The 15,980-nt window shown below is 49.9% G+C and overlaps 6 protein-coding genes across 7 annotated transcripts; 4 read left to right on the top strand and 2 right to left on the bottom strand.

Annotated features, from left to right (window-relative positions):
* Nucleotides 1-410: 410 nt before the first annotated feature.
* On the top strand, nucleotides 411-4,827 carry TrAtP1_012569 (uncharacterized protein). Its single transcript, XM_066115583.1, has 3 exons — nucleotides 411-805; nucleotides 964-1,723; nucleotides 1,793-4,827. The coding sequence occupies exons 1-3, from the start codon at nucleotides 767-769 to the stop codon at nucleotides 4,783-4,785; spliced, it is 3,792 nt and encodes a 1,263-aa protein (XP_065971682.1). The 5' UTR covers nucleotides 411-766; the 3' UTR covers nucleotides 4,786-4,827.
* Nucleotides 4,828-7,932, top strand: TrAtP1_012568 (uncharacterized protein). Of its 2 annotated transcripts, XM_014088364.2 has the most exons (8): nucleotides 4,828-5,215; nucleotides 5,274-5,398; nucleotides 5,524-5,623; nucleotides 5,682-5,794; nucleotides 5,861-6,552; nucleotides 6,612-6,947; nucleotides 7,004-7,634; nucleotides 7,692-7,932. In XM_014088364.2, exons 1-8 carry the CDS (start codon nucleotides 5,170-5,172, stop codon nucleotides 7,710-7,712), a joined length of 2,064 nt encoding a protein of 687 aa, XP_013943839.1. In that variant the 5' UTR covers nucleotides 4,828-5,169; the 3' UTR covers nucleotides 7,713-7,932. The 2 variants fall into 2 exon arrangements, with proteins under 2 accessions (XP_013943839.1, XP_065971681.1); XM_066115582.1 differs by having other exon boundaries at nucleotides 5,009-5,398.
* Nucleotides 7,933-8,121: 189 nt separating this feature from the next.
* Nucleotides 8,122-9,716, top strand: TrAtP1_012567 (uncharacterized protein). The gene is made up of 2 exons (XM_014088363.2): nucleotides 8,122-8,382; nucleotides 8,456-9,716. Exons 1-2 carry the CDS (start codon nucleotides 8,204-8,206, stop codon nucleotides 9,522-9,524), a joined length of 1,248 nt encoding a protein of 415 aa, XP_013943838.1. The 5' UTR covers nucleotides 8,122-8,203; the 3' UTR covers nucleotides 9,525-9,716.
* TrAtP1_012566 (uncharacterized protein) lies at nucleotides 9,717-11,159 on the bottom strand. The gene has a single exon (XM_014088362.2). It carries the CDS (start codon nucleotides 11,055-11,057, stop codon nucleotides 9,969-9,971), a length of 1,089 nt encoding a protein of 362 aa, XP_013943837.2. The 5' UTR covers nucleotides 11,058-11,159; the 3' UTR covers nucleotides 9,717-9,968.
* A 547-nt stretch (nucleotides 11,160-11,706) lies between these two features.
* On the top strand, nucleotides 11,707-12,957 carry TrAtP1_012565 (uncharacterized protein; the record flags this gene model as incomplete). Its single annotated transcript, XM_014088361.2, has 1 exon — nucleotides 11,707-12,957. The coding sequence occupies one exon, from the start codon at nucleotides 11,707-11,709 to the stop codon at nucleotides 12,955-12,957; it is 1,251 nt and encodes a 416-aa protein (XP_013943836.2).
* Nucleotides 12,958-13,383: 426 nt separating this feature from the next.
* Nucleotides 13,384-15,114, bottom strand: TrAtP1_012564 (uncharacterized protein; the record flags this gene model as incomplete). Its single annotated transcript, XM_066115581.1, has 4 exons — nucleotides 13,384-13,810; nucleotides 13,920-14,025; nucleotides 14,120-14,263; nucleotides 14,331-15,114. 4 exons carry the CDS (start codon nucleotides 15,112-15,114, stop codon nucleotides 13,384-13,386), a joined length of 1,461 nt encoding a protein of 486 aa, XP_065971680.1.
* Nucleotides 15,115-15,980: the final 866 nt, after the last annotated feature.

Raw genomic sequence — 15,980 nt, 5'->3', positions numbered from 1 at the left:
GGGCAATGGCGCCAGGGACGTGGAAATGGTGGCCCTGGCAGTGCATGATGTGCAATGCATTGAAAATATCCGCGATAGATTGCTATCCGGTGGGTAGATCGACAGTCGATAACTCTCTGGAATTTGTTGGATTCAGCTTTGCATCATTGACGTGCACCATCTGTAGCTCAAGGTCAGCTTTTTTCGAGCAGGAATTCTGACCCTTGTCAGCAGCCTAAGATGACTGCCCGGGTTAGCATCTAAGCTCCATGGCGAGAAACTTTAAAGGGTGGAGGAATAAATGGGCAGAGTCAGCTGTCAACCACGCTGTCAAAGCAGTCAGCCCAAAGCCACATTGAAGGATAATCAGGTACTGCTTGTTCTTCAGCTGCGATTTGCAGACGATGCACCTTGGTTAGGCCGCTGTCCAATAAATCGACAATTAACCACTGCAGTAGTAGCGGATTACTGCCTCCGCCGGTACCCATAAATAGAGGCACTTCCTTGATTCCGGGCGGTTTGGAAGAGTTCCAGACCTAAAACAGCCTAGCAGTATGCAGTACTGCCGACTCCACCTCACCACGTCGTAGGTCTATGATGTATTCGGTACGTTTTTGCAATCCTCGTATCAGCAGCTTACCCAGTGCATTTTATTAATTTCAATTGTTTCCGCTTCCTTCGGCAACGATCCATTCTCTCGTTTCTTCTGGCCCTGTTCGCCTTTACTTACATGGTTTGAAGACCACACTCAGGTCTATGCCGTGAGGGCGCGACTCAATAATTCACCATGTTCAAGCGCTCGCGACGACGCGATCATTCGCTTCAGGTAGGCCAGCCCTTGTCGCAAGAGGCGCTCTGCTTTGCTCCTTTGCCAGACCGCGGGCGCGTTCGATGTCCTCAATGGGAGACATATTTTTCATCTGCCCTCAGCCATCAGCCATCAATCATCGGCTCATTTGCGAACACTTTGCTAATTAGCTATAGCCACCTCTTACAAAAGAGACAGCCGCTCCCGATGCTGCCATGGCCGCGGCATCCGCGTACATGCGTGGGAACAACAGCCCAGCCCCATCGTTATCATCAGCAGCCGCAGCCGCAGCCTTGCGAGCGCAGCCAGCGCCACTCACAAATGTTGCGGAGGCGCCGTCTAAAAGGGTCCAGCGACGGGCTTCCTCGCTGTCGTCCCCCATTGGCGGCCGCGATCGAGGAAAGAATTCCAGGCTGCCCAGAACGCCTAGCGTGAGCTCAATGACCGAGCGGACCTTTCGATCGCCATCGCCGGCTCGTACGGCTCCTAATAAGAAGCAAGATGTACCGCCTGTCCCTAGCATGCCCGCCTCTAAAAATATCACAACCCCATTGAAAACACAAAATTTCCGAACTGCAAGCCAGAAATCCAAAGGCCATCCGCAAGGCGCTTGGTTTGGAGCCGCCGTAATTCAAAATGAGCAAATACCAGAATCGATACCGAAATCGTCTCCTGATTTACCAGAATCCCGATCAGGGAGTGTTAGTTCCTCGATCAATTTTTCATATCCCCGCCGCACGCCATCATACGATTCAAATCTGCCAGCTGAACACGAGCTTGTTTATGATCCGAATTCAAGAAGAATGGTTCCAAAGACCACGGCTATAACAGCAAGCCGTCAAGCTGAGGATGTTGTTTTAAAATCATCCGACAAAGCTAAGGGAACAAAGCCAGTAAGAAGGGGTCCTACAACACAAGAACTGGCGGATGAAATGAGTATACCGCCGCCCAACAATATCCGAACGGAGTCTCCTTTGTTAGCATCTGACCAGTCAAATGATCCAGACTTCTTTGAGAGGAGCCATCCGAACGACATTTCCGGTTCTAGCCGACTGATAGCTGCAGTGGTGGAAAAGCCTTCACCAATGAGAGAAATTGAAAAGAAGGCTTCCAAAGATTTTCAATATCAAAAAGATTACCACAATGAGCTACCTGAGAATCTGGCGTCGGCAAAGACGTCGGCGAGTGTATCGCCCAGCTTATCCAAATATGACAACTTCAAGGTTGAAGCACCTTTTTCATATGCTGGATCTAGTTCAGAGACATCCGTACGTTCGGCACACTTTGCTTCATCGGCTGATCGTCTGGCTGTTGTTAAACACGAGCCTCCACCGCGCTCTCTATCGCCTAGAAAATCCGCCATGAAATCCTCTATTTCGAGTAGAGGAAGTTTGTCCCAGAATCCTAATGAGATTCTGGAGTATTCAGGGCTAGGCATTTCTCATCCCAGTGGAGAGGATGCCGTTGCAGGTCAAAAAAGAGGTGCCAGAGTAAGCTGGAACGATAATAGCACAGTCATGGCTATCGAACCGACCAAATTTGAGGAAGCAGATTCCACAGCAGCGTCCAACAGTCACTCAAGACAGAAAGCATATAACGCTGTCGATGGACAGAAAATGGCCACTGAATCTACACTGCAGGAGGATGAGCTGATGTCTCCCCGGCCGGCTCTTCCATTATTTGGAAGCGTGCGTGACAAAAAGGGGAAGGAGCCCGAGGAACGACAGCTTGTTCGCCCGCGGGAACGATCGTTATCGCCTCAGTCAATGCCGCCATCCACTTCTCACGCATCATCTTTTACAGCCAAAAATGAGACTATCCCATCGGTAGAGCCAGTTAAGGGACTCAGCTTCAATCGAGACCCGATGCCAAGAAATGTAGCAAACATTTCAAAGTACCGAGAGCCACTACCATCTATTATGGCGTCTACCGAAAGTCTTGGGCATGAAGGCGAAGATATGGACAGCTCGGATGACGAGCGGTTTGAAGACGTATTGACCGGCGCGGACGAGTCAACGTCTCAAAACCCTTCTGGAGATTTATTACCAGATCCATCCTCGACATCTAAGTTGTCAGACAATGAAGCTTCCAAGGCAAGCTCGAATTTCAACGAAACGCCCTTTTCGCCACCGGAGATGCAATATGACGGTGTTGTACTCATGGCTCGATCAAACTCTCTCCCAGGCAGTTTCCCGCCTGAGGACAATATTCCCAAGTTCAACTCGGGCAACGCGAATGGCTCTGCCGCGCCAATCTCAACTCAGGCTTCAGGATCCAAGACGGTCAAACTTACCCAATTGATTGATGAAAACAAGATCGAGGAAGAGTCGGATAAAGATAGCATCTACAGTGACGCCTACGAAGACCAGCCCCAGGCCGCAGAAGACGGATTCATGTCGATTGACGCTGCATTGGCCAACCCACCACTCTCTCAATCAGGCAATAGCAACTTCGATCTGAACACAAGTCACGAACAAAAGCTGTCGGATCAAGATGCCGATGCCGATGACTGGGAAAGAACCAAGGCATACTGGAAGAGCTTGACGTCTGACGAGAGACGCCGACTAGAAATAGAAGCTCTCCAGGAAGCAGATGATGATGCTCTCCACGGGGGGTTAGCAGCAAAAGGCTCCGCGGCCGCAACCGATGTCTCGGGCTATCCTCTCAAGGCGAAGCAAAAGAAACATATTCACCGGCCCCCAGTTGAACGCCCGCTACCAGCCGACTTGGCATCACCCAGAGCAGCTCAAGACCACAATGATCCTTTGAGGCAGGTAGATGCCCACACAGGACATCGTTCACTTCCACAGTCTGAAGCCACGAAAACCAGTAATACAGCGACAGGGCGCGGCTTGAAAAAGCTAGCAAAGCTCAAACGCTCCCTCAGCAGTGAGCCAAGACATGCAGACGATAGTCGAGGCTCCGTCGCCCGGCCCAGCTCCTTATATAGCCCCGTTATCTCAACAGGCTCTGGCCCGAAGCACGGATCAAGGAATCTTGCAAGTCCTATAGAACAACCAGCCACGAGCCCAGCAATGAATGCGGGTATGAAGCCTACTCTGAGACGACGAGGGTCCGATTCCAGCGAGAGCAGCTTCGTGCGCAGTAGATCAGCCAGTGATACGCGCCGTGGATTCAGGGCATCAATGAGAAGCAACATGTCTGAGTCAAAGCTATCAATGGGCAATACAAGAGCCGGAAAGAGGACGACTCTACGCTCATTATCACCCTCGGCATCGCATGCACAGCGCCATTCAGTCGTACCTACATCTTATTCTGAGACAGTGACTGTGCATCAAGGGAATCGTTTATTCCACCAAAACGCAGCCGCGCCACAAACCAACCGATCTATACCAAAACGGTATGAAGACTCAGCATACGAGGATCATTTGTCAGATTCTAGCGATGATGATCTAAACACCACCCCATTGACAAACCGCTCGCTGACGGGCGACGAATACGAGCCCGCTCAATCCAAATTGAAACATTCTTTTTCCCATTTGTACGCACGCAATAAAACGCCCGACCACAATCCCAACACCAATGCAGGCTTTGTGTCCAGTTCACAGAAACCCAACAAGCTAAAGCGGAGAGACGACCAATACCACAACGAGGGAGATACACACGTGCCTCAGAGGCCGATCTCTCAGCCAATTAGTGCTGCCGCAGCACAAGAAGCCTCGTCTCGCCGGCCAGGACTGATCTCATCGTTCATGCGTAAGAAGGATCACCGCGAGACGCATGAACTACAGCACAACACCGAAGACGCACACGGCAGCGGGTGGCCACTGCAGAACAGGAGAGCTGTGCCCAATGAACTCCCAATGACGTCAACAATTGAAGACGGGGGGAGAAGGTCCGCAGCTAGCGGCTCGATTGGCCTGACGTCAGATCCCCGCCAACAGCACGAGCTTCGCGGGAGCCCAGATCCAGGCCACGCAGAGCATAAGCGAAAGAAATTTAATAGCATACGCAAAATGTTTAAAATTAATGACTAGATAATTCTATATAGGTCTTGTAATTTACCAGAATACCCAACTAAAATAAATTCAAATTCGATGTCCACATTTTCACAGCCCATCTCTATCCAGTTAGGCAGCCGCCGCTAAAACGCGCGAGCACTATACTTGCAGCCACCCAAACGTGAAGCTTGAAGCTTGAGATAACAGGTAACATGTCATTTGCCAACAATTAGCGCAGCTACATATTAATTTAATTGCGGTGCGACTCTAATCCATTCTTTTTGCCTCTGCGCACCATATATATAATAATATCTCTCATAGTTTTCTGGGATCGTCGAAGCTTTTGTTTCTCCCAAGCAAAGTGCGCGCCAGCTCTCATTTCAGCTACCCCGCCTCCCACGTCCGACGCATTTTTGCGCCATGGCAGCTCCAACAGAGCAGCAGAGCAATCCCCAGGATGGCACAGGTTCGAGACAATGAATTGCCAAAGAGTACTGCTATTTGATCTAACTAAGAGACAAAAGGCGTCATCAAGCTGGACCCCTGGTTAGCCCCGTTTAGCGACGCGCTGAAGCGGCGATACTATAAGGCGCAGCACTGGATTAAAGTTATAAACGACAATGAAGGTGGCTTTGAGAAGTTTTCCAAGGTATGGAGGCTCATTAGTATCTCCAGGGCTTTTCCCCTTTCGTCTTCCTTATTCTCTATTTTCCTTTCCTCAGAGGAGAAAATAAAACTCAAAAGACATATGAATAACACCTGGCAACTTTATAGGGCACTGATATCTACGGCTTCAATGTGGACGACAAGAACAACATCATCTACCGCGAGTGGGCGCCCAACGCGGAGCAGGCGTATCTCATTGGTGATTTCAGTAAGCCTCTACTATATGCGTGCAGTCTCGGCGATGCAATTGACACCAATCGGTATAGATGGCTGGAATATGACGTCCCACCCCATGAAGAAGAATGAATATGGAGTCTTTGAGATCATTGTTCCCGCCAAGAACAACCAGAAGGCCATAACACACAATTCTAAGATCAAGGTAGCTTACCAAATACATATTTCCAGGCCAACTACCTTTACTAACCGTCTCTCCAAAACCAATTAGATCTCTCTTGTTCTCAATGGAGGCCATCGAATTGATCGCTTGCCAGCATGGATTAAATATGTCACCCAAGATCTTTCTGTTTCACCAGTCTATGACGCTCGATTCTGGAACCCGGAGCCTGCGGAGAAATATTCATTCAAGCACCCACGACCAAAGAAGCCAGAAAGCATTCGGGTGTATGAAGCCCACGTCGGAATTTCTTCTCCGGAGCAGCGTGTCACTACATACGACGAGTTCACCGACAAATTGCTTCCCAGAATTAGAGACCTTGGCTACAATGCTATCCAGCTGATGGCCATTATGGAGCATGCGTACTATGCTAGTTTCGGATACCAGGTCAACAGCTTCTTTGCTGCGAGCAGCCGGTATGGAACCCCTGAAGGTTTGAAAAGGCTTGTCGACACTGCACATGAAATGGGAATTGTTGTGTTGCTGGACGTGGTTCATAGCCATGCGTCAAAGAATGTACTTGATGGACTCAATGAATTCGATGGAACCGACCACCAGTACTTTCACAGTGGAAGCAAAGGCACCCACGATCTTTGGGATAGCAGACTCTTCAACTACGGCCATCACGAGGTGATGCGATTCCTACTGAGCAATCTCCGATTCTGGATGGACGAGTATCACTTTGATGGCTTCCGCTTCGATGGCGTTACCAGCATGCTCTACCTGCACCATGGAATTGGAACGTAGGTCAAATATCTCTCCATCTCATGAACTCGTAATGTTAGCTAACCGGCCCGACCAGTGGATTTTCTGGCGGATATCATGAGTACTTTGGCCCTGATGTCGACGAGGAGGCTGTTGTGTACCTGATGGTTGCCAACGAGATGCTGCACTCACTCTATCCCGAGTGTGTAACTGTCGCCGAGGATGTGTCGGGAATGCCGGCTCTGTGTCTCCCTCTGTCACTTGGTGGCGTGGGTTTCGACTACCGACTGGCCATGGCCATCCCTGATATGTGGATTAAGATTCTCAAGGAGAAAAAGGATGAACAGTGGGATCTTGCCAACATATGCTTCACTTTGACTAATAGACGTCATGGCGAGAAAACCATTGCCTATTGTGAGAGTCACGACCAAGCGTATGTTAGACCCCTACTCGATGATGGAGATGATGCTAACGTTTAGATCCATCCAGGCTTGTCGGAGACAAAACATTGATGATGCATCTATGCGATGCGCAATTATATGACAACATGACCACTCTCAAGCCGTTGACGCCCGTTATTGACCGTGGAATGGCGCTGCACAAGATGATTCGACTTCTTACGCACGGATTGGGTGGTGAGGGCTACCTCAACTTTGAAGGTAACGAATTTGGTCATCCTGAGTGGCTTGATTTCCCTCGAGCCGGAAACAACAATTCATTCTGGTACGCCCGTCGACAGCTGAATCTCACGGAGGATAATCTGCTTCGATACAAGTTCCTCAACACATTTGACAAGTTGATGAACCACTGTGAAGAGCGTTATGGCTGGCTCCACGCGCCCCAGGCTTACATCTCCCTAAAGCATGAAGGTGACAAGGTCATTGTGTTTGAGAGAGCGGGACTTGTCTTTATTTTCAACTTCCATACCAGCCAGAGCTTCAGCGACTACCGCATCGGCGTTGAAGTGCCCGGAGAATACAAGATTGTCCTGAACAGTGACGCGGAGGAAGTGGGCGGCCACAACAGGCTCGATGAGAGTACTCGCTTCTTCACAACGCCCATGGAGTGGAATGGGCGGAAAAACTGGACTCACGTGTACATCCCATGCCGAACTGCTATTGTAAGTCTTTATCTAAGCCCACCTCTTAGGGAATTCACGCTAACTCGAGAAATCTAGATATTGGCTTTGGCTCAGTGATCTATGGGTCAGTATATTATGGCTATGTAGCTGTGATATTTCCAAAGTTTTATCATATTGTGCTTTTAAAAAAAAAAATGTTTCGCTTTATACTGCTTATCATAGCGTAGGCCATGTGTATTATACCATTGCATGATGTAGGAGGGACTGGTGCCAGCAGTTGCTTGTAAACTAGAGTTGTACCGGAAAGAATGATTAACCAGCCAATACTAATAGGGCATTCAATGTGATTCAGTTTAATCAAGATTCTGTCTGTCTGATTGCTATACCCGAGTTACTTTCATTCAATATGCTGAGGTTCAAGCCTTATATATGGAGCCCTCCACAGTGTCGAGATAGCTCCTCGGCTCTAGTGGGGTAAGAGGGGCAGTTTACCGGGATAGCTGTGTTGAAGTTTCCAACTCCGATTGCGCTTTTCCACCGCTTGCACGTGCTATGGCTGTCTGATTTTACGTCCACATCTTCTTGCTCATATCAAGCCTCGATTAGCAATGCTAGGCCGTCCTTATCTAGCTCTATGCGCTCTACCGCGGGCCGGGCGCATCGTTGGACGGCTGTTTTCTAATCCTCTATCACAACATGCTGTTCGACGCCGGTCTGGTCCGTATGGCTACACCCAGGCCAAGGCTCTTGTCTTTTCCCAGAATGGAGAGCCGTCGGACGTATTGAAGTGAGTGACTATCACCCAATTGGATGCCGAAATTGGGAGTCAATCAGTCGGCTAACGATACCTGCCTACCTAGACTTCACACGCACTCCATCTCTCCCTCGCTTTCTTCTAAAGCCGTCCTGCTGCGGGCTCTTGCGGCTCCCATCAATCCTGCCGATATAAACACCGTCCAGGGCACGTACGGCTCCCAGCCCAGCTTCACTTCCCTCATCGGAACCTCTACCCCGTCCGCGATCCCCGGAAATGAGGGCGTCTTCGAAGTTCTCGCCACGGGCGATCCGTCTTCCCCAGTTCGCAAGGGAGATTGGGTGATACCGGCCGTTGCGCAGTTTGGCACGTGGAGGACGCATGCCGTGGCAGACGTGGACGAGATAATCAAAATCAATAAAGAAGGCCTGAAGGCGACTCAGGCGGCGACCATCTCTATCAACCCCGGCACGGCATATCGCATTCTAAGAACATACGGCCCCAACGCTGGAATCAGCAAGGCTCTTGGCATGCGACCGCTCGAGGTGGGCAGCGGCCAGTGGTTTATCCAGAACGGCGCCAATTCCGGCGTGGGCAGAGCGGCCATACAGTTTGGCAAGCTCTGGGGCCTCAGGAGCATCAACGTCATTCGCGAACGAAGCTCTCCCGAGGCGACGGAAGAATTGAAAAAAGAACTCACGGGTCTTGGCGCCGATGCCGTTGTGACGGAGACACAGTTCTTATCTCGGGAGTGGAAAGACCAGCTGGCGGAAATCACAAACAAGGGCCGCGAGCAGATTGGGCTTGGTCTGAACTGCGTCGGCGGCAAATCTGCCACGGCTCTTGCTCGATCGCTCGGTGAGGGCGCCACAATGGTGTCGTATGGAGGCATGGCTAGGCAGCCTGTTGCTCTGCCTGTGGGGTTGCTCATCTTCAAAGATATCCGCTTTGTTGGCTTCTGGCTTTCGCGATGGAATCAACAGGATCCCACCGGGCGCAGACACATGACTGATTACATCGTGGATAGTATCCGCGAGGGTAAATTCCAAGACGTTCCTCTGGATGAAGTGGCGTGGAACTGGGAAACCGAGGCTTCTACTCTGACGGAGGAAGTGCAGAAAGGCCTTCAGGGCTTCAGAAAAGGTAAAGGCATATTCGTGTTTGGCGATACATGAATTGATATTTGGAAAAGACCAGTGTAAATGAAAAGGACTGCAGAATACGTGCGTAAATGGACTTTGATGTAAAACATAGTTTAATGGGATGGGATGGGATTTACTGTATTCAATAGAATGATGCAATAATATTTGGTGTTGGGCAGGGCAGCTTTCTAGCTTAATCGCTTCTATTTATATTACAATATATACACATGGAACACCTATTCTTGCTATGAAGATCCAACATCAACCCGCCATGACTGAACCAGTCCATCGTCGCCTGTTGTTACCAGCATTTCTTCTTCTCCCTTCCTTGTTGAGCCTGCATCATATCGCCTACACCAGGTGATGTGATTGATCTCGTATGGTCCATGAGCACTAGGCAATGTGGTCAGTAGCTGCCATTGTGGCCCGCTAGCAACAGAGTCATTGTCAATCAAGGTTGCATTGCCATCCGAGGCTTTATCCTCGGAGACTGCCGGGGGGGTCTAATGGAGCAGCAGCTTCTTCCTCTTTGTATAAAGCAATAACACCGTCACTCCCAGTGCTGGCGATGAGGCCAGATTCAGCGCTCCATGTGACTGAATACACATCCTTGTCGTGCACCTTGGGGAGCACAGCCGTGCAGTTCCACTGCTCTTTGAAGGACCTTCGCATCGTGCTTGGTATACCACCCAGGCCCTGAGCCATCGCTGGGCCCTCCCCATCAGCGTTGTCTTGTCCTTGCTCAAGCGTCCACACGCGTATTGTCTCATCAGCAGAGAATGTCAAGAGTCTGGGGAATCGATTGTCTCTCGGCTTTGGTTCCCACTCTACGCCCCAGACGGTGCCTTCATGTCCTTGAAGAACAGCTACGCAAACCCATTCTCCATCCGAGTCCTCGCGCCAGATTCGAGCTGTGTTATCGTAGCTGGCGCTGGCAAGAACATCGACGCTGTAGTATCGCTGCCCAACGCTGTTGCGCCCAGGCACATCGGGACACCAGGCTACGGCTTTGACGTCTCCCTCATGCTCATTGAGAACGGCGATCGTCTCCCAGTCGTCTTCGGATTCGGAGCTGGCAATGTCCTCCCATATCCAGATGGACTTGTCGCGCGAGCAGGTCGCAAGGTAGTTGCCCGACGGGTTAAACGCGCAGCACTTGACTTCGGAATCGTGGCCCTCTAGCACAAGGTTATAGTCCCATTCGCCAGACTTGGCGGCTTCGTCACCCGCGGGCCCTCTTGACATGTCCTGGCCCAGACCATCGCCGTCGTCCTCGTTGCCGCCCTTGTTCCAGCGCCAGACGCCGGCGGAAGAATCGAAGCTGCCCGAGATGAGGCACAGCTCATGTGGCGGCAGTGCAGGTTTCCAGGCGACGCTTCGGATGGATCGCGCGTGGCCGTCGGTCAAGGCGCTATGGGAAGAGAGAGTCGATAGAGAGAAGACAGTGACATTTTTGCCGTGGGCGGTTGCGATTAGAGGGAGGCTAGGATGCGGTATCGATACCCAGGCTCGTTCATGGAGATCGGGCTTGAGCGACTGCAGCTGGACGATGCGTGTAGAGGCCATGGCCGGGCCTATTGGGGCAGGAATATCCTGGGCTGCTCAAGATGAGTGGGAAAACAGCTCGCAGAGCAATCCAATTTTGAGAGGTATGGGCTGTAGAAGACGTATAAGTAAGCACAAAAAAAGGTGGGATGAAATGCCCCTCGGCGATTGCGAACCCCCACCTCCCGCAGCATCATCCAATGAGGGGCAGATGATGTGTAACTTGTGAGCTTAAAGCAACGCATCGAATATCTAGATTCTGCAAAACCCCTGGTAAGCCAATCTACAGGGTAAATACAATTGAATACAGGTACCTACATGCCGCGCAAGTGTAAGCATCTTCAAATGGCATTGGTTGGGAGCTTGGTTTTGGACAGGGACAGCTGAGATCCCCTGGGTAGGCATGCAAGTAATAGCTTGGCAAACCCAATCATGTAACACAGATTCGGGATCTAACCAATACAATGAAGCTTAATATAAACTAGTCACTACTGCCTAGCACCACGACCCTCTTCGCAGTGGGCACTATCTGAACTCGTCAATGGCCGAGACAAGTGTCGTACAACAGGTACCTATATATGGAGTGCGCAACGGGACGATTTACGACAATATCTTCAGACATGCCATTCATCTATAGCGAGACCATACCTCCAGCTATCCCAACCTCATAATGGCGACCCTCGTAGCTCTCCCGCACGAATTATCCCTTCATATCTTCAGCCTCCTCGAGTGCAACAACAAAGTCCATCTGAGTGCTACATGCAGGTCATTCAGAACTCAGTTGATACCCGAAATTTTCAGTACAATACGATTCACCAGCGATGAGGCATCAGCAGCATCTGCATTGGCCGCCGTCGAAACTTACGGTCAGTACACGAAAAAAATCGAGTTCACATGTCAATGCAATCATGAAGAGAGCCCACCGCCACCGGGGCCATCTCTGCCGCCAGCAGCTTGCAAGCTCTTGAAAGGCCTCCTGACGCCAAACTTGCACACGGTCAAACTCGGGTTTCAATTCGGCCTCGATGATGAGGACCTCGACCCCTTTGATATTTATGATGATTTAGAGGACGCCGGCAGGGTTCGCCTGTCGGAAAGGCAAGACAGGTGGCGAGCGCAGATGAATGGGGCTTGGGAGGCCCTTGTGGGTAATGCCCTTGTAAGAGAGCTTATCCTTGATGAGCTGCCCGCAAAATGGACCTCTACATATGATACCGATGCCTTTCGCCGTTTTCTCAACCAACTTGAGTCTGCGACGATTCATATATTTGGCATTCCATATGAAGAGTGGCGGAGTAATATAACAAGCGGCTATGAAGATTTTGTCAACAAGTTGGGTGCTGCATTTTTCAGCCATATGGACGGACTCAAGCATTTACATCTCTGGGCGACAGATCCGCTCGGCCTCGCGGGTGAAAGGATGCCTTACACCAAGCTTCCTTTGCCTCCTGAAGACCTCCCTGCTTTACAATCTCTCACGCTGGAAAACAGTTTTGTCAGTCCAGAGTTGATTCCGTTCATAAAATTCCACGCTCAGGTCCTCAAATCTCTCCGCTTAAACGAGTCCTTCTGTGGGGACTACTTATCCTGGACCGATTTTTTTGATCAAGTATACGAAGTGAAGCCCTCACTTACCGAAGTGATATATAGAGGCGACAAGGCGCCATTTATGATCGACGAGGAAGACGAAGTGTGGTGGGCTGACGAGTCAGATCTTTTGCATTTCCGCCAAAGGCTGGAAGCAGATCCAACACTGAATGTGTTTCGGCGGGGACATTTAGACCCAGATACAGGAGTGCTCTTCTTTAATCTCCGTGAGGAATTGAAGAGGTTTAACCAGGGTGATGATCAGAGGGCATACGTTCGTCTCATGGGACTAGTCAATGGAAACAGGGCAGAGGCAAAGGTTAACTTCAGATAGCTGCAACGTTTCACCCTGCAACTTCAACAGATGAGGTCAGCTGTCTCCTCCTTTGCGTGTCATCGTCGAAATGTCGCCTGTGCTTGGTCGTTCGAATTCCTGCCGTCAGCATCGTCATGCCGTCATTGAACTTGTAATACCTGATAGTTAACAATACATCTGGCGTGTAAAGGTTGCAATCAGAACAAGGCATAGGCGCCCAGTGTCAATTTTCATTCAACTTGCGACTTACTCGAATGTCTATACTCATAGTATAATAAAATCTGAATGTCACAATCCAGTCATTCGATGAACAGTCAAAGCAATTGTTCATGATCCACACAGAGGTCATTAGGCTATTTACACACTGAGCATAAATGCGGTATTCATTTCTCATTCAACAACTGCTAGGACAAAATTTCGCCACCCACACAGCCGACCAAAGCCCTAGGTTTTTGCTCGTGGTGGAGGTAGGGGATCTGCATGGGTGGCCACAGAATTGGAGTTGTGTCTGGGCGGTGCATCTGAATAACCATCCCCGTCTTCATAATCGTCTTCATATCCGTCGCCAGAGTGGGTGGAACGGCTCTGTTCATTAGTCATGGCGGGTGAAATGTCAGTTGGTCGCGTAGCCTGGGGCTGGTCTGAGATATGGTCGTTCGTATGGCCATTTTTTGCTTTTGCCTTGTTGTGTTTCTTCCCCTTTCTGCTTTTTGCTTTTGCCTTTTCTAATAATCGTTTTCGGTCTGCTTCTTCCTGGCGATGTCGACGATCCTTGATTTCGTAATCTCGAATGAGAGTGCGGGGAGGTTCGCCAAAGATGCGTTCGTACTCGCAGAACTCACATATCCAAATCTCGGCCGTATCTAATATGCTATGATAATAGTTTTCCGTCGCAATTTGGCGTCGGTGGCGTGCAGCTATAGCCAGTTCCCTCTCTAGATGGCTGCGAGACTTTCGAGTAGAGCCAGCAGGGTGCTTACTGACTTGCTTTGATGGGCTGCCCTGTGTTACACTGGGACTCGGGGGGAGGTGCAGCTGGTAAATTTTGTGACGACTGAGTTGATACACTTTGACCTGCGGAGCGGCCTACGGAACGATTAGCGCTGCAGCCGTAGGGAAAAGGGCATCTGGATCTAAAACCTGCCTGGCCACTGTATAGCTCCGGGTGTTTGTGGCTCACAAGTGAATGTGAACTGAGTAGAAGCAGACATTGCCCTGTAAGCAGTCAATTGCGGCAGCAACAGACTTCCATTCTCCTGTCCTTGCAGAGGTTCTTTCTCGGCAGTCGCAATTGCATTCGATATAATACCACCTCCAGTCTGGCCTGCATCTAATGATATCAGCATATACTATACATTTATGTATAACTAAATTCAACGAAAAGAGCGTACCGGCCGTTGTCCACTGGGATGAATTAGCCCTTGAACGGCTGGACCAGACATTGCTTCCATCTGACAAAGTTCGCAGGGGACTGCGTCCGTTATTAGATCGCCCAAGTCTCCCTCTGCCAGATCCAGATAGTCCTTGGCTGCTTGAAACATGCGAATTGTTTCCCGGGGACGCAGCCGGGGCCAGCGATGCTCTACTACTGGGTACTTCAGCCACCGGTGACCGAGCTCGCATAGAATTCGATATCGATGACGCACTGGTATCGCCGCCCAAAGATAGACTGTTGTTTGCTAAAGAATCTCCGGTAGTGGGGATTTTCCGCTTCTTCTTGTTGTTGGTGTTTTCAAAAGACTCGTAGCCGTCCGCCGATGAAGCAGCAGATGGTATCACTTGTAACTCCATCGTCTGGCGAAGAGGGTCCAACGCTGCAGAGGCTTGTATTACCACACCCTGAATTTTCGGCGACGATCCCATCATAAGGGTTTCTCGCCATTCTTCCTTGAATACAGCTGCCATAACAGCCCCATTCCGTCGCAACGTAGAATTCCTTCTAGAATCATCACGATGGTGTTGGAGAGTGGGACTAATCGATGTCAAAGCGGGTATCCCGTTGTCGTTCCTCGTAGTATAAGATGGATAGTAGAATAGAGGTATATGGTCGTGGATATTGGAGGGATATTTGATCGAGTTGGCTACCTCTGGCGATAACCTTTCCCGAAGTCGGCGTTTCGGCAGGGGCCGAATCGGCCGATCGGGAAATAACAACGACACGGCATCAGGAGACATTATCATTCGTTGTTCTAGTCATGCAGTCGAACGAGTTTGTTAGCCTCAGAACTGTCAACAGGGTATTGAGAACAGGGAATATGCAGTGGGGTAAAAGGGTAAATGCCCAGTTTGAGTGCTATCGCAGCTGCAAAAAAAAAAAAAAAAAGAAAAAAAAAGAGGCATGGTAAAGCATTGTGATATCATATAGCGGGGCGCAAAAAGAAATCAAGATATAGAAAAATTAGGCTCGAGGACAGTCTACTCGTCCATAGTTGTCTGAAAGGTCAGAATGTCGAGAAAAGCGCACCTACCACATATCGTACAAAAAGAAAATCGTTAGGCTTTAGAAATAGTGACAAAACGGTCGCGAGAACACTAAATTGATGTAGATAAAAGAACAAGGTAAACCGTAGCCGCTATTCAAGCGAGAGAAGAAGATGGCCAGCCAGCTTCGATAACTGCCACAGCCTTGAACTTGTGGCCAAAGGCACTGAACGTCGATATTTATAAATGGGTGAATTCCACCGGGCGGGCGAATGTCCCCTTCAGAAAGAGAGACTGGGCGACACGGTCGCAATATGTCGCACAAGATATTTAGCCAGCAAATACAGTCCGATTTCAGAAACCCTCGCCCAGATACTAAATCATTCGTGCGTTCGGAGGATGAGAACCGTGGATTTCTCAGAATATCAGTTGCAGCAAATCTGCCGGCATAGGCGCAAACGGAATCGGCTTTCGTGTTGGCAGGGGGCGGGCCCTGGGGTTCGATGGTTCGATTTCCAGAAGAGTTGAAATGCCCAATATTTTCTGAACGATCGAGTTCGTGAAGAAGCGAGTAAATCAGCGGCGCAGCAGCACTGAGCGCAGGTAGTCGTAATTAATGA

Source organism: Trichoderma atroviride, chromosome 7 (assembly GCF_020647795.1).
Source record: "Trichoderma atroviride chromosome 7, complete sequence".
Taxonomy (NCBI): domain Eukaryota; kingdom Fungi; phylum Ascomycota; class Sordariomycetes; order Hypocreales; family Hypocreaceae; genus Trichoderma; species Trichoderma atroviride.
Note: the sequence above shows the minus strand (reverse complement) of the source record. Positions and strands in the feature narration are given on the sequence as shown.

What these genes read in the sequence shown, in the direction of transcription:
- TrAtP1_012566 (XM_014088362.2), bottom strand. Translation starts at nt 11,057, where the DNA reads ATGGCCTCTACACGCATCGTCCAGCTGCAGTCGCTCAAGCCCGATCTC.
- TrAtP1_012569 (XM_066115583.1), top strand. Translation starts at nt 767, where the DNA reads ATGTTCAAGCGCTCGCGACGACGCGATCATTCGCTTCAG. An exon ending in GACGCGATCATTCGCTTCAG is followed by an intron (nt 806 to 963) that starts GTAGGCCAGCCC and finishes AATTAGCTATAG; the next exon opens with CCACCTCTTACAAAAGAGAC. An exon ending in AGAACTGGCGGATGAAATGA is followed by an intron (nt 1,724 to 1,792) that starts GTATACCGCCGC and finishes CAAATGATCCAG; the next exon opens with ACTTCTTTGAGAGGAGCCAT.
- TrAtP1_012568 (XM_014088364.2), top strand. Translation starts at nt 5,170, where the DNA reads ATGGCAGCTCCAACAGAGCAGCAGAGCAATCCCCAGGATGGCACAG. An exon ending in GCTTTGAGAAGTTTTCCAAG is followed by an intron (nt 5,399 to 5,523) that starts GTATGGAGGCTC and finishes GCAACTTTATAG; the next exon opens with GGCACTGATATCTACGGCTT. An exon ending in CACACAATTCTAAGATCAAG is followed by an intron (nt 5,795 to 5,860) that starts GTAGCTTACCAA and finishes AAAACCAATTAG; the next exon opens with ATCTCTCTTGTTCTCAATGG.
- TrAtP1_012567 (XM_014088363.2), top strand. Translation starts at nt 8,204, where the DNA reads ATGCTAGGCCGTCCTTATCTAGCTCTATGCGCTCTACCGCGGGCCGGG. An exon ending in GAGCCGTCGGACGTATTGAA is followed by an intron (nt 8,383 to 8,455) that starts GTGAGTGACTAT and finishes CTGCCTACCTAG; the next exon opens with ACTTCACACGCACTCCATCT.